Here is a 16,344-nt window from a genome sequence, read left to right on the forward strand (position 1 = left end):
AGTCTGAGTGACTCATAGCTCCAGCTAACCAGCAAAAAAAATTGAGAAGTGGAGGTATTGCTCAAATAGTATGTCATCCTTGAGTAGAAAAAGCAGAGGAAGGGGCTGGGAATATGGCCTAGTAGCAAGAGTGCTTGCCTCATATACATGAAGCCCTGGGTTCCATTCCCCAGCACCACATATATAAAAAAAATGGCCAGAAGTGGCACTGTGGCTCAAGTGGCAGAGGGCCAGCCTTGAGCAAAAAGAAGCCAGGGACAGTGCTCAGGCCCTGAGTCCAAGGCCCAAGACTGGCCAAAAAAAAAAAGGAAAGAAAGAAAGAAAAAGCAGAGCAAGAGAGGCCCTGAGTTCAAGTTCCAGTGAAGACACCAAGAAATAATGAAACAAATAATGGTCAATAACTCCTTGAGTCTGATGAAAAACACAAACAGATTCAAGAAAATGAACAAACCCCAATTAAACTCAAATCTCTACCAAAACACATGTAATTGCTACAAACAAGAAAATAATATGACACCAGAGAAATGTTCCTTATAGAATGCTAATGAGAATGGCAACAGATTTCCCATTTGAAATAATGAAGGTAAAAGCAAATATTTGTGATGTGTTATCTTAAAAGACCTGCCAACCATGAATTGTATATCCAGTGAAACTAGCCTTCAAGAATGGAGAGGAGAAGCTGGGCATCTATGGCTCACACCTGTAATCCTAGCTACTCAAGAGGCTGAGATCTGAGAATCCCAGCCAGGGCAAGAAAGTCTATGAGACTCTTACCTCCAGTTAATCAGCAAAAAGCCGGAAATGAGCTTTGACCCAAGTGGTAGAGCGCTAGCCTTGAGCAAAAAGGCTCAAGGACAGCATCCAGGCTCTGAGTTCAAGTCTCAGAACAAGCATAAAGAGAGGAAATCCAGACCTTCTGAAATGAATGAAAATTATGTATCGTCACACTCAATTTTAAAAGAACAGCCCAAGGAGCAAAGTGCTTTTGGCTCCTCATACAGAAAACTGTATGACTCCCATTAACCTATAAAACATCAGGCGTTTTTTTTTTATCGTCTTATTAATAAGGTAAAAAAGCATTTAATAAATAACTCAGCTATACTTTATATATTGAGATATGGAGTGTTTTTCTTTCAGCAAAAATACTTCCTCCAAGGTTTTTCATATATTTGATCATTTACATGAAATTTAGATAAAATACAAAATTCTATACTCAAAGTTTTACCCTGTACAACTTGAAAGTATAATTATGCCATCTTTTTGTAGTCATTGCTGCTACTGGCAAATCAGATAGATTCAACCTATTGGTTAGAGACCACAAAATGCCAGGCTCTGTTTTTGACCCTAGGGATCCAATTCTAATTCTGATTCCCTCATTTCTGGAGTGCTTAAAAGCAAAAGATGAGTTTGGGAAGGATAAAAGCCATATATCCTAACACGCTACAGGAATCTGGGCTGAGCTTTGCAGCCATAAGATCTATCCTTTAGGCAAATGTGCAGACAAAGGGTGGGTAAAGCACCCTGGCCAGGCTCACAATTCCTAGATGTTCCGGTGGTCTCTGGCTGGGAGATCGGCTACCAGAGATGCTGTGGTAAACTCTCGCGAGAAGGAAGGATACCTTACAGCCGTGAGACGCTAGTTCCCGCCCACCGGCTGAGAAAAGGGGGGGGGGGGAAATCGATAAGCGCGCAGTGCCTTCTGGGAGTCGTAGTTCCTAGAGGGATGCCTTCTCCCCGATGGTTCTTACGCATGCGCGACTTCAAGCTGGCCCTAGAAGTTCGTAGCCTTTGTCAGGCCGGGAATAGGAGGTAAGTTGGATGCTACAATGCCGCACTTCTTGGCTCATCCTCCACGGTAAACCGGGATCGTTCCCAGCGGAATCGAGGCTAGAAGGCACAGACCTTGAACTCCATCCCCACATGCACGAGCCCTAATCCTTGCCCCCTGGGATTGGGGTGCCAATGAGTGGCAGAATTGGAGGGCGGAATGGAGCTGAGGGTGGCTGGACCATCGAGGGTGCTGGGTTGGGTGTGCGGAGCGCCTTGGAGTTTGTGCGTGCTTTTTGTGCGTCCACGGCAGCCACCCCTCGGTGCTCCATCCGTCCCCCACCCTCCAACCCCCACCCCCGGGCCTCCCCAAGCTGCGGACACCAGTGTCGGAGGACCCAACCTCGAGGATGCTGCGTCCAGGTTTCCAGGCTCGCGCTCCATAGGATCGAGGTAGACTCCACAATAGTCTGACAGAGATCTTCCCGCAGACACGCTAGAGGGAAGGCTGGGGGAGCACCCCGAGGCTCCAGGGACTTGCAACGAACTGTTCCATGCACAGAGGTGGAAGTTGACCGAAGAGCAGAATCTGCAGGACATGGAGGAGGTGGTAATCATGAAGACAGATTTGGCTGACGTTTCGAAGACACGAGGTAGAATTGTCCCAGGGTTGAACTTGGGTATCGGAAGGACAGAATTCCTTCCTGGGGGCGGGATGGGGAGGGCATTGCCTGAGACAAGTGACTGCTTGGCAGAGAGGACTGTCTGCATCCATTGTCTTGGGTATCGATGGCCTCTTTGTGGGAGATTTGATGTGATCTGTATCCCCTTTCCACTCTGTAGTGGGTGGACAGTAGACCTTTCAAAGCCACCCCCAAATATAAGCAAGTGTTAAGCCTCTAAGATGGGAGCAAAGCTATGACTACTTTTGTCACATGTTATTTCTTCTAAATGATTATCCCCTCCTTGTGTCCATCAGTGGGGTCTGAGAATTTAACTTTGTGTTTGCAAAAATATTTCTTCCACATGCATTATCTTTATCAGCACAGTTACCTTGTGGTTCATTAATAAAATAAAAACAGAGAGGCTGGAGTTCTTCAGTCTCATGTAGTATGGTGAAGGAATTTTTAGCCTTGAAGTCTGAATAGGAAGATAAGGCTTGGTCTAATCATTACTACTTTCTTGCCCTTAGCTTTGTCTTCCCAGGATTCTCCCCTTTCCCAAGAGAAGAGTCCAGAAGAAGGAGAAGTAGCAGCTCTGCAACTCACAGCCAGATCCCAGGTGAGTGGTCTCTATTGATGATTTAAATTTCAAATTTTTCAAGAGTATAGATGCATAGCTCTCTTTTTGAAAAGGTTTCCCCCACACACAAAGCCCATTGTGAGACCTATGTTCTAATTTTGAGAGACTGATGGAAACACAGTAGGAAATATTTTCTACTTACCCATTTGTACCTCTCTTCTCCATCTAGTATTTATTATCTTTCTACAGGCAAGTGTGCAGTATTTGCCTTCTTGCTTCTACTATGCTAATTTCTATGCTTGGTAATTTGGGAAAAACTTTTTTTGGGGGGGAAGGGTGTCAATCCTGGGGCTTGAACTCGGTCTAGGCATTGTCCCTGAGCTTCTGCACTCAAGGTTAGTGTTCTACATTGAGCTACAGCTCTACTTCTGGGGTTTTGGTGATTAATGGGGATTTTTAAAAAAAAAAAAAGTCTCATAGGGCTGGGAATGTGGCCTCGTGGTAGAGTACTAGTCTCCCATTCATGAAGCCCTGGGCTCAATTCCTCTGCACCACATATACAAAAAAAGCTGGAAGTGAAACTGTGGCTCAAAGTGGTAGAATGCTAGCCTTGAGTGAAAAGGCTCAGGGTCAGCACTCAGACTTCTGAGTTCAAGCCCCACGATCAACCAGAAAAAAAAAATAATAATAGTAATTAGGAAGGTGCTCTCCATGGTGTGTTTGGCATGCTGCAACCCAAAGATTTCCCAATTAACCTTTCTCTTTACTACTATAATCCAAGTATAAATATAAGCAGATCATACACATTGGTAGTATTTGTAAAAATTAAGTTCTTGGGGCCCTTTATATGCCTGCCTGTCTCTGTTGGCTTCCCAAATGCTTAACAGGAGTCTCAGACTTCATTAATCAAGAAACTTTAAGTTGCTTCTGATGAAACTCATCTTAAACTGGCTTATGCAAAAAAAAAAAATCTATATATCTATATCTATACATATATATTGAACAATACTACTCTGGCTAGATAAGGCTTAAGAACAAACTGGACTTGGTAATACCTGTAATCACAACTACTTTGGAGGCATAGGTAAAAGAATTGTAGTTTTAAGATAGCCAGACGAAAGTATGAGACCCTATCTGAAAAAAACATCTGAAGTGAAAAGGATTAGAAGTGTGGCTCAAGAGGTAGAATACTAACCTAGCAAGTACAGGGCACTGGGTCAAAACCTCAGTACTGCCAAAAGAATTTTATTTTAGTCCTAGGAAAAGTTAGAAATGGTTCAGAGGTATTTTGCATACTACTCTTCATCAGATTCTCTAAAAGTTAGTATTTTATTTTATTATATTTTTGCCGGTTCTGAGGCTTGAACTCGGGGCCTCAGCATTGTCCCTGGCTTCTTTTTGCTCAAAACTAGCACTCTACCTCTTGAGCCACAGCACCACTTCTGGCTTTTCCTATATATGTGGTGCTGAAGAATTGAACCCAGGGTTTCATGTATACTAAGCAAGCACTCTACCACAGGCCACATTCCCAGCCCCAGCATTCTGTTTTGCACTATGATTGTTACTCCAAAATCAAGATAGTAACCTTGGTGAAATACTGCGACTTGCTGATCTTATTCAGATTTTCCAGCTGTTTTATTTTTGTATCAAATTTCTGTTTTTATCTTATACTTCTGGTTTCCTTAGTCATTGTTCTTGATTTGTATGCACCACTCATTTACTTATATAATTAAAAAAAAATAAAATGCCAGTCTTTAAGGCTACCAAACTTCTTGAGTAGAGTTTTAGCCATTTGGCATTGGGTTTTGCTTTTTATTTCATAATTATTTTTATATTCTGTTTTTTTCAATTATTTTTATTTTTTAATTGTTCCATATTTTTTCAATTTACCTTGTCACTGTCTGCAAATGCCTTGTGAATATATAAATAGATGCTTCCTATACAGTTAAAGCATTTGGTGTATGTTTCAACAACTTTAGAATATTATTTACATTCCCTATGACATTGTGTAAAGGGGCATGTTCAATACTAATGTGTATCCATCTCCTTATAGTTTTGTGTGGGGAGTTTTATCTGTAACTTTATCATGTTTTACACACCAACATTTTTTGGTTAATGTGTAACCCTAATTAGTTTATGGCAGTCATTGTCTAATATCTTCAATCTTGAATTAATTCCATATTTTACAGAGTTTGGAGGCAGGTCACTGCCAGTCTTCTTTCCATGACATCTCTTTGCAAGTTCTGTATTGCAGTTTATCTTTTTTTTTTTTTTTTGGCCAGTCCTGGGCCTTGGACTCAGGGAGCCTGAGCACTGTCCCAGGCTTCTTTTTGCTCAAGGCTAGCACTCTGCCACACTTGAGCCACAGCGCCCCTTCTGGCCGCTTTCTATATATGTGGTGCTGGGGAATTGAACCCAGGGCTTCATGTATAGGAGGCAAGCACTCTTGCCACTAGGCCATATCCCCAGCCCTGCAGTTTATCTTTTGAATGCTGATTGTTCCTTTAAGCTTTTATTAAGGACTCACAGAAATAATATGTTAAACCACCTTTTCCTATATTACGTCTGCTTTACCAAACTACATTGTTTACTTATTTGGTTCATCTTTTAATGCTTTATTCCTCAGAACAATACAGTCAAAGGCTGTTTTCAATGCAACAATTATAGTTACATTTCACCTAGTTCCTATGTTGAGTCTAACACAGAATGCCTGGAACACTGTTGATACTGCATGACTTTACTTAGCATATTTGCAATCTGAACACTAGTCAAATCCTTCCCTCCTCCCTTGTTGAGTGTGTTGTCAAACCTTTCCTAGTGCCAGCAGAAATGGGGACATTTCTACAGGAAGGAAAAGATAGTGAATGAAGGTGTGCTTTGTATCTTAGGAGAGTGTGACATTCAAGGATGTAGCCATGGACTTTACACCAGAGGAATGGAGGAAGCTGGATCCTACCCAAAGGGATGTGATGCTTGAGAACTACAGGAACCTGGTCTCACTTTGTAAGTATGATTTTATTCTCATTGTGACTCAGGGATATCATGGCTTTATTGCAAATGAAAAAGTTTAACCAGCCTTCATTTTCTCATTGAGAAAATTTCTTTGGAGCCTATTTTGTTTAATGCTGGGGACTGAACCTACTACGAATGCACTCTACCACTGAGATATACCCACAGATGAAAAGTCTTTTTTCCCCCACCTAGGTTCTTGGTGAAATATCTATGCTTATTATGTATCATGGATTAAATGATAACCTAGTTCATGCTAGCTCAATGGGGAAAAATAGCTTGACTCAGAAAATCCATGTATCATCAGGAATTTCACCTGCATGTTTATTTTTAGTCATTTGGCTTGGCTTTACCCTATATTAGCTTGATGCTGAGATTCTCCCTATGTAGCAGAGATGGCCATCAGAAGCCCTATGGTTGAATTATTCTTCTAGTTACAAAGCTAAAAAAGGGAAAAAATGCTTCTGTCCTGTGAGCTGAATAAATAGGGCCACATGCTCATCCAAGAAAGTAAAAAAACCAAGAGTCAGAGGATTCTGGTGTTCTAGATCTTGTGCACACCACTCTGGGTATGTGTGCACAGCCACGTGTGTATTTGTACAAGAGTGGAAGGGACAGTGATAGCTCTTCATGAACCCAATCCCCGAAGAAAGTGACTTCTAGTCACAGGAACAGGAAGTAAGGAAAAATACTGGACAAAATCAATCACTGCAGTCGCAATTTTGTGGTGCCACTGAGGTCCCATTTTTTCCATCATTTTTCCTGAAATTCAAATTAATCTGCAATAGCAAGTTTCCCACACAATAAGGATGTCAAGACTCTTCAGCAAGCTCAGGCCCTTGCTGGAGCTATTTTAGGCTCCATTTATGGTTGGTCATCCTTCCTCATTCCAGATCTTCCTATAATATTTTTTTTCCTAGTACTGAGGTTTGAACTCAGCACTTTGTACTTATTCAGCTGGTACTCTAACACTTATGCCATGCTTCTATCTTGAATATTTTTGTGCCAATCCTGGGGTTCAATCTCAAGATCTGGATGCTGTCCCTGAGCTTTTTGCCCAAGGCTAGCTCTCTACCACTTGAGCCACAGCTCCAATTCCAGCTTTTTGGTGGTTACAGTAATTGGAATTAAGAGTCTCACAGACTTTCCTACCCAGGCTGGCTTCAAACTGCAGTCCTCAGATCTCAGCCTCCTGAGTAGCTAGGAGTGAGCCACCAGCACCTAACCAGTTGGATTTAATTTGAGATAGAGTTTCACAGACATTCAGACCAGGATGTCTCCGAACCCCAGTCCTCTAGATCTCAGCCTTCTAAGTAGCTAGGATTCTAAGTATGAGCCTACTGGTGTCTGATCTTTGTTGTAGATCAACAGATTGGAACTGTATTTGAGTATAGATTTTTGTGTCTGTCATAAATAGCTAAGTTTGGGCTGGGAATGTAACTTCGTAGTAGAGTGCTTGCCTAGCATGCCTGAAACCCTAGGTTCAATTCCTCCATACCACACAAACAGAAAAAGCTGGAAATGGTGCTGTGGCTCAAGTGGTTCTAGCCTTGAGCAAAAAAGAAGCTCAGGGACAGTGCTCAGGCCCTGAGTTCGAACCCCAGGACTGGCAATAAATACGTACGTACATACATACATACATACATACCTAAGTTTGTGTCTTTAACTCCCATTTTCTGCATAGGGAGCAGAAAATGTTTCTCTTCTCCATTTCTCTCCTCATTTAACTATTATACTAAAATTTTTGCTAAAACCTAAAAACTAATAATAATTTACAAATCATTTTTCTTCTGATCATCAACACCTATCACAAAGTTCTCAAAGGCAATGTCATCATCCCATTTTCTCTTAACTTTGAAGTGGGCCCTGAGGCTGAGATGGGCCAGTGATGAATTTCATAAAAAGTCCGTGGAGAAATACATTAAGTAATACACTTTTATGCTTAAACACTAGAATGTTAAAGATAAGTTTGACTTTTTTTGTAGTTATTTTTTTCTCCTTTCCTACTGTATAAATGGTATATAGGCTCTGTAATTATAAGTTGCAAAATTTCTCTTCCTTTAGTGATACTGAATTTGATGATAGACTTGAAAATCATTTTAGTAGTTTCTGAGTGTTTCTAGTCATGTTAATAATAAAATACATGTCATGCTTATTACTTTCTTCCTTTCTCTCCTTTTGTTTTTATTGAGCAGGGCTTCCTATTTCAAAACCTGAGGACTACAGTTTGGACAATGCAAAAGAACCATTGAAGCTTGAAAAAAAAGTTTCCAAATGCAGCTATTCAGGTGAGTCAGGTAGATGGGACTCTTCAGAAACATTCAATAGGATAGTGAATAAATGGCACTGTCAGTGCTTATGAAAGAGCATTAGAATAGCAAGGCTGGAATACCAGCCTTGAACACAAAAGACAATTGAGAGTGTAAGGAACCAAGTTCAAGCCCAGTACCAACACACACACATACACACATACACACACACCCCAAGTCCCTATGTGTTTTTATTTTGAGAAATATTTTAAAGTACTATAAGTACGTCAGTCCAGAAAAGATAACATGTATCTATCACCAAGATTAAACACATCCTAATAGTTACTTTTCTATTTTTTGTGGTTTTTTTTTTTTTTTTTTGCAGTCCTGGGGTTTGGACTCAGGGCCTGAGCACTGTCCCTGGCTTCTTTTTGCTCAAGGCTAGCACTCTACCACTTGAGCCACAGTGCCACTTCTGGCTGTTTTCTGTATATATGGTGCTGGGGAATTGAACCCAGGGCCTCATGTATACAAGACAAGAACTCTTTGCCACTAGGCCATATCCCGAGCCCCCACTTTTCTTTTTTTTTTTTTTTTGGCCAGTCCTGGTCCTTGGACTCAGGGCCTGAGCACTGTCCCTGGCTTCCTTTTGCTCAAGGCTAGCACTCTGCCACTTGAGCCACAGCGCCACTTCTGGCCGTTTTCTGTATATGTGGTGCTGGGGAATCGAACCCAGGGCCTCATGTATACGAGGCAAGCTCTCTTGCTACTAGGCCATATCCCCAGCCCCCCCCCCACTTTTCTATATTTTTGCAATATAAAATACAAAGAGGGGCTGGGAATATGGCCTAGTGGTAGAGTTCTCACCTCATATACATGAATCCCTAGATTAGATTCCTCAGCACCACATATATAGAAAAAAACAGAAGTGGCGCTGTGGCTCAAGTGGTAGAGTGCTAGCCTTGAGCAAAAAAAAAAAAAAGCCAGGGACAGTGCTCAGGCACTGAGTCCAAGGCCCAGGACTAACCGAAACAAAACAAAACAAAACAACAACAAAACAAAAAAACAACAACAACAAAGAAGCATCATAGCTTTTCTATGAATTTTCACATTTGTGTCAATAGTGCCAAATCTAAAAAATAACTTTACCAGCCCCATTAGAAACAACATTGGGCCTTGTTTCACCTGCCTGTCTCCTCCCAAGGGTAAACTTATCCTGACTGGTAACACTATAGGTTAGTTTTTATTGTTCTTAAACTTTAGCTAAATAGAATTATATTATATATACTCTTGTATCTGGCTTGCTTCATTAAACGTTAGCTGTGAGATATATCCAGGTTGTGAAATGGTATAGTTCATTCATTCTCATTGTATAGCCTTTCATTATCTCAATATTTCCATTTCTTTCCCCCCTCCTTTTTTTGGTTGATTGAACCTGGGGCCTGGGTGTTGTCCCTGAGCTTTTGCACTCAAGGCTAATCCTCTACCACTTTGAGCCTCAGTGCTACTTCTGGTTCTCTGGTGGTTAATTAGAGATAAGAGTCTCACGGACTTTCCTATCCAGGCTGGCTTCAAACTGCAGTCATCAAATCTCAGCTTCCTGTATATCTAGGATTATAGTTATGAACCACCAGCACCTGGTTTCCAGTCTATTTCCTATCCTAAAGATAGGCATTTGGGTAGTTTCCAGTGTAAGGTTGTAAGTTAAGTGCTTTTATGTACATTCATTTCATATTGAGGTTTGAACTCAGGACTTTGCACTTACTAGACTACTTTATCACTCGAACCATGCCTCCAGACTTGTCTTTTGCTGGTTATTTTTGAAATAGGATCTTGTCAACTTTTCTGCCTAGGCAAAATCACATTCCTTCATCTCTCACCCTCCTAGTAGCTAGGATTATAGGTGTGAGTCACCAGTACCCAACTATTAAATATCTCCTTCACATATCTTTTCATGAACTTGTATATGTGTTTCTGGTGGATATATACATACAGGTAAAACAACTGGGTCATAAGTTAGTTAGGTGCATGTTTTTGGTAGATAATGACAAAGAGATTTTCAAAATTATTGTACCAATTACATTCCCATCTGCAGAGAATATGAATTCTAGTTGGTTTACATGATTATCAACTTACATTGTTTTATCTTCATTTTAGCTATCTTTAATAGGTGTGTGATATTTTTTGCTCTTTGAGAAATAAACAAATTAGAAATTCAGTTAGTTTCATTATTTGATTCTCTAGAAATAACTACTGTATCTTGAAGTTAGTGTGAGTCATTTCAGTGTTTGCATTTCCAGTTTTATGTGTATGTGTAAGTGTGTATATTTTATACACACATTTTTCTTTACTCTTTTTTAGCTTTCTATTTTATTAATATATGTTAATATGTAATGAATCTCTATTATAACTAAGGAGTAAGTCCCTGGTGTTTAAATAAACTGAATGGCTTACTTTTACTTTTTTGCCATTAGCAAGAATTGCAGGGGCTGGGGATATGGCCTAGTGGTGAGAGAGCTTGCCTTGTATACATGAGGCCCTGGGTTCGATTCCCCAGCACCACATATACAGAAAACGGCCAGAAGTGGCGCTGTGGCTCAAGTGGCAGAGTGCCAGCCTTGAGCAAAAAGGAAGCCAGGGACAGTGCTCAGGCTCTGAGTCCAAGGCCCAGTACTGGCAAAAAAAAAAAGAATTGCAGTGGACATTTCTTTATTGGCTTTTCTTCATCTTGACAGTTGGGGGTTGAGATAAATAACTGGAAGGATTACTGAGTCTTAAAATAACATGTTAGTTTTACTAGGAATTGTTAAGATTCTACCATCCATTTTGGCCAACAGTTATCAAACTTGTTCACTTTTGCTATTTGATAGCTACTAAATGCTACTTCATGTGTTTTATTTATATTTTATTGATGTTATGATTTACTGATAAATGTCAGAGTTCTGAATATTTTGTAATTTTTTGCTCTAGCTTTTCTTGATTGGAGCTTTTTGTTTATTTTATTTTTTACTTGTATATTTTAGATTTTAATGTATGATAAGGGTAGCTTTACAAATCACTGAGAAAAAATTGATTCTAGTCTTTGACTTTATTTTATGGTGTCCGAGGCAGATTGAATTTTTATATTTTAGGATTGGATTTATTGTTTTTTGTTTGTTTTGTAGTGCTGGAGATCAAATGAAGGTGCTTATGTATACTAGGCAGTGCTCTGCCACTGAGCTATATCCTAAGCTGTTATTGAATTATTTAATAGTTCTTTTGTGAATTTTCTTATGTCAATGTCAGAAAGATAATCTGTAGTGTAGACCCTGTGAATCTGTGCTTCCAAGTATTTATAACTGTACTCCACACTAAGATGGTAAATGTATGCGTATTTGTTATTACTAGTATTATATAACATGTTTTCTTATATCTGTATACTCATTGCCTGATCATCCACTGGTCATTGCTCCATCTGCCTCCTTCCTTCATACCTAGTCACCTTTCCTCTTTTCTAACTCTTCTTCATTAGAGTATATCCTTTTTGGGCTGGGGATATGGCCTAGTGGCAAGAGTGCTTGCCTCGTATACATGAGGCCCTGGGTTCGATTCCCCAGCACCACATATACAGAAAATGGCCAGAAGTGGCGCTGTGACTCAAGTGGCAGAGTGCTAGCCTTGAGCAAAAAGAAGCCAGGGCCAGTGCTCGGGCCGAGTTCAAGCGCCAGGACTGGCAAAAAAAAAAAAAAAAAAGTATATCCTTTTCTTCTGTATGTCTTTTTTTTTTTTTTTAATTTTTTTTGCCAGTCCTGGCGCTTGAACTCGGCCCGAGCACTGGCCCTGGCTTCTTTTTTACTCAAGGCTACCACCACTCTACCACTTGAGCCACAGTGCCACTTCTGGCTTTTCCTGTTTATGTGGTACTGAGGAATTGAAACCAGGGCTTCTTGCATGCTACTCAAGCACTCTACCACTGAGCCACATTCCTAAACCCTCTGTGTAATGATTCTATTTCCCTCAAATTGCAAGTCATTTAATAAGAGTCAAATCTACTTAGGCCTTGAAGGCATGCTTTTCACCTTCATTTATCCCTACCAATTACATAACTGCCTCTGTGTTGAATTAGGGGGGAAATGCATTTCCACTGTCTTTCAGATAAGGAGAGAAGACCAGAGAGCAAGAATTCAACTTCAGTGCAAGGTATATCCAAAAAAGAATCACATCATGGTACATGTCATGTAAAAGACAGACTGAAAAGGAACAGTGTCTATGACTCTACCTTGGAAACAGCACTTGAATGTGAAAATTGGTTAGAGAATCAGCAAGGAAATCAGGAGAGACACTTGAGAGAAATGTTCACACACCTGAATGCCCTCCCTGGGGAAAGAGATCATGAGCAGGACGTATATTGGAAAATTTTCAATCAGAAATCTCTCCTTATAACTCAAGACCGAGTTCCCAAAGGATCTTATGCTTTCCATACAGTTGGAAAACAACTGAAGCAGAAATCAAACCTAACTAACAAGCAGAGAACATATAAAGAGAAAAAAACTCATAAATGTAATGATTGTGGTGAACTCTTCACTTACCATTCAGTTCTTATTCGACACCAGAGAGTACATACTGGGGAGAAACCCTATACCTGCGATGATTGTGGGAAATCTTTTAGCCACAGAGCTAATTTAACTAAACACCAGAGAACTCATACTAGAATTCTCTTTGAGTGTAGTGAATGCAAGAAAACCTTCACAGAAAGCTCATCCCTTGCAATACATCAGAGAATTCACATTGGAGAAAGACCTTATGAATGCAGTGAGTGTGGGAAAGGTTTCAACAGAAGCACACATCTTGCACAGCATCAGTTGATTCATACAGGAGTGAAGCCTTATGAATGTAATGAGTGTGATAAAGCTTTCATCCATTCATCAGCACTCATTAAACATCAAAGAACTCATACTGGAGAAAAACCCTACAAATGTCAAGAATGTGGGAAAGCCTTTAGCCACTGCTCATCCCTTACTAAGCATCAGCGAGTTCACACTGGAGAAAAGCCATATGAGTGTAGCGAATGTGGAAAAACTTTTAGTCAGAGCACACACCTTGTTCAGCATCAGAGAATCCATACTGGAGAAAAACCCTATGAATGTAATGAATGTGGGAAAACTTTTAGCCGGAGCTCAAACTTCGCTAAACATCAGAGAATTCATATTGGAAAGAAACCTTACAAATGTAATGAATGTGGGAAAGCCTTCATTCATTCATCGGCTCTTATTCAACACCAGAGAACTCATACTGGAGAGAAACCCTTTAGGTGTAATGAATGTGGGAAAAGCTTTAAATGTAGTTCATCCCGCATCAGACATCAAAGAATTCATACTGGAGAGCAACTCTGAAAAATTAATGAATGTGAATAAATGTAAGTTGGCATTAGCACTGTGTTAAATACTTAACTGTTTGGTAGATCCATAATATGCCTTTGAAGACCAATATTATTTCATCTAATTTCACTTGCCGAAATTCTATAGGCATATAAGTTCACTTGCCTAATGCGTCATTTATTTTGAGCTATAGGAAGTATTCCTATGCCCATTGATTTGATAATTATGAAACTTTCTAGCCAGAGATCTCAAAAATTTTTTTTCTCCAACCTTCTAAATATCCACTTATAGTTTAGGAAATTTTATGGAAGGATAGCAGTAGACATTGTGAAATCTACCCTCTCCCCTTTTTTTGGTCCCACAAACTTTGTTGTGGCCTCTCACTTTGTAAGAAAATTCTTATTTTGTAAGTTAAGCTAAGTATTCATCTTTATCATGAGAAAAATGCAAGGTTATTACTCTGAATCCAAAGTATAGACCTAATTGTACAGATAGTATCATTTCCCTAGTGTCATTTCTTTTACTAGTCATAGAAGCTTTTAGGCTAAAAAAAGAGGAAGTGGACTTGAACTACCCATCGCTCCCAAAAGCTGCTGTCTAATATGGCGAACATAACTAAAGTATTACAGAAGGTTCTAAACTGTGGTTACAGGGACTTTGTAATTCCCTGAGATTTACCCTAAAGTACAGATTGACTCAATGCCTTAACTGTAATTATTAATCAAGACCCTCCCTTTTCTTCTCCTTGGCATTGATTGAATCCAGAGTTTTTTACATTATTAGGAAAACCTTGTTTCTTTACATTATTCGGCTTTTTATAAACTGTGCTTTGTCACTTAGAAAAAGAACTCTAGGGACAGAGAGTGCCTAAAAGTTAGAGTCCCAGTCAAGACAGGTACTGAAGGAACTGAGCACCTACTTCTCATGATTAGGCAAAGCTCATAGGACAGAATTCAAGTAACTCACCTGAGGATAAGGAGCTTCCTTTTGTGAAGTTACCATTTCTCTGGCCTTCCTGTTTACCTGTATTTTGTTCTTGTTCACTGTGTGTTGGATGGTCATTATTCCAGACTCATTAAGAAAGCATGAAAATATGATGACTTATTAGTGTAGATTATATGAGTAGCCAAGGATTATGGGTGGGATTCAAAACACAGAAGCAGAAATTCAAATATAAATTTTAAAATTATTTCATACTAATCAGTGTCATATGGAAAGTAAACTATTTAAAAGTATAGAAAAAATCACAGATTTCTTTCCTGTTTCCTGAATCCTACCTTCCCTCTTATACTCTTACGCTCTTTATCTTATCTCTGTTACTTATAATTCCCAGTAAACCTAACTTGAGAGCTCACTGTGCTCACAAGCATTTGCACTCTCTATGTACACATACATCTGTCATACTTACCTATTTCAAAATAGATTGTTTAACAAGGTGATTAAGCACCAGTCAATAGGAGTTACTTAAAAATGTGTATCAAAATGGTCCTTGATGGGTCATGCCTATAATCCTACCTACTCAGGAGGCTAAGATTTGAGGATTGTGGTTTGAAGCCAGCCTGGGCAAGAAAGTCCATGCAATGCTTATCACCAATAAACTACTTTAAAAAAAAAAAAGTGAAAGTGGATCTGTGGTTCAAGTTGTAGAGTGCTAGTCTTGAGCACAAAAAGCTCAGAGACAGTGCCCAGGCCTGAGTTCAAGCCCCGGGACCAGGAAAAAAATAATGTATCTCTCTCCTACCTTTTCTTTACTGATTTGGAGCTGTGATCATTCTGCTCTCTGGCCTCCCATGCTTCTATTTCTACCAGGAGCTGTTCTTCGAGTTTCTAAGGAATCCATTTGGTTTTTTGGGTTGTTTTTTTTTGTTGTTGTTGTTGTTTGTCAACATATCACATAGATGGGTGCTATCTGGTGGTTCTAGCTCCTCAATTTGCAATCTAATTGCAGTCAAGTAGTGGTAGATGGACTTACTCTCTAAGCTCTGGAAATAGAACTGGGAAGTCCTTTGCACTTCAGTGTTTGTCCTTTTTATGCCCAATGTTTAACCTGATTTCTAATTTCTATCCCAACGTGCATAGTGTAAGTGTTAATGCTCTGCCTTTTAAATGTTTTTGGTATCTATAAACTAAGACTGCTCTTATAGTCATCTATCAATAAAAATGTTTTTTTGTATATGTATTATCAGTAACTTTTGTAACCTGTATTTAAATTCTAATTTGAACTTAGTTAAAATATGAAGATCAGACATAAATTATATATTATTCAGAAAACCAATAACATGTCTAATTGTTCATCTGGCTTCATAACTTCTGAAAACATCGAATAGGGAATACCCTCAGCAGCCCATATAGTTGTGAGAAAATTAAGGAGTAGAGAGAAAGATTGGTCTACCATGTAGTGCTGAATCCTCATGCCCTGTTACAGCAATATTCACTCAACTATAGTGATAGGGGAGGTAAGATGTTCATATAAAAAACACAGGCTGGGAATACAGCCTAGTGGTAGAGTGCTTGCCTGTTATACATGAAGCCCTGCGTTCGATTCATCAGCACCACATATATAGAAAAAGCCAGAAGTGACACTGTGGCTTAAGCGATAGAGTGCTAGCCTTGAGCAAAAAGAAGCCAGGGACAGTGCTCAGGCCCTGAGTTCAAGGCCCAGGACTGGCAAAAAAAAAAAAAAAAAAGAATTTACAAATTAGCCTTAAGAATTCACATTC

General features: G+C 39.6%; 1 protein-coding gene across 2 annotated transcripts; it reads left to right on the top strand.

Annotated features, from left to right (window-relative positions):
- The first annotated feature begins 1,748 nt into the window (after nt 1-1,748).
- On the top strand, nt 1,749-14,957 carry Znf286a (zinc finger protein 286A). Of its 2 annotated transcripts, XM_048366328.1 has the most exons (6): nt 1,749-1,809; nt 2,259-2,420; nt 2,960-3,048; nt 5,898-6,012; nt 8,214-8,306; nt 12,402-14,957. In XM_048366328.1, the coding sequence occupies exons 2-6, from the start codon at nt 2,366-2,368 to the stop codon at nt 13,637-13,639; spliced, it is 1,590 nt and encodes a 529-aa protein (XP_048222285.1). In that variant the 5' UTR covers nt 1,749-1,809; nt 2,259-2,365; the 3' UTR covers nt 13,640-14,957. The 2 variants fall into 2 exon arrangements, with proteins under 2 accessions (XP_048222285.1, XP_048222284.1); XM_048366327.1 differs by lacking the exon at nt 1,749-1,809 and having other exon boundaries at nt 1,851-2,420.
- The last annotated feature ends 1,387 nt before the right edge of the window (nt 14,958-16,344 follow it).

The sequence above is a fragment of the Perognathus longimembris genome, chromosome 17 (assembly GCF_023159225.1).
Source record: "Perognathus longimembris pacificus isolate PPM17 chromosome 17, ASM2315922v1, whole genome shotgun sequence".
NCBI lineage: Eukaryota > Metazoa > Chordata > Mammalia > Rodentia > Heteromyidae > Perognathus > Perognathus longimembris.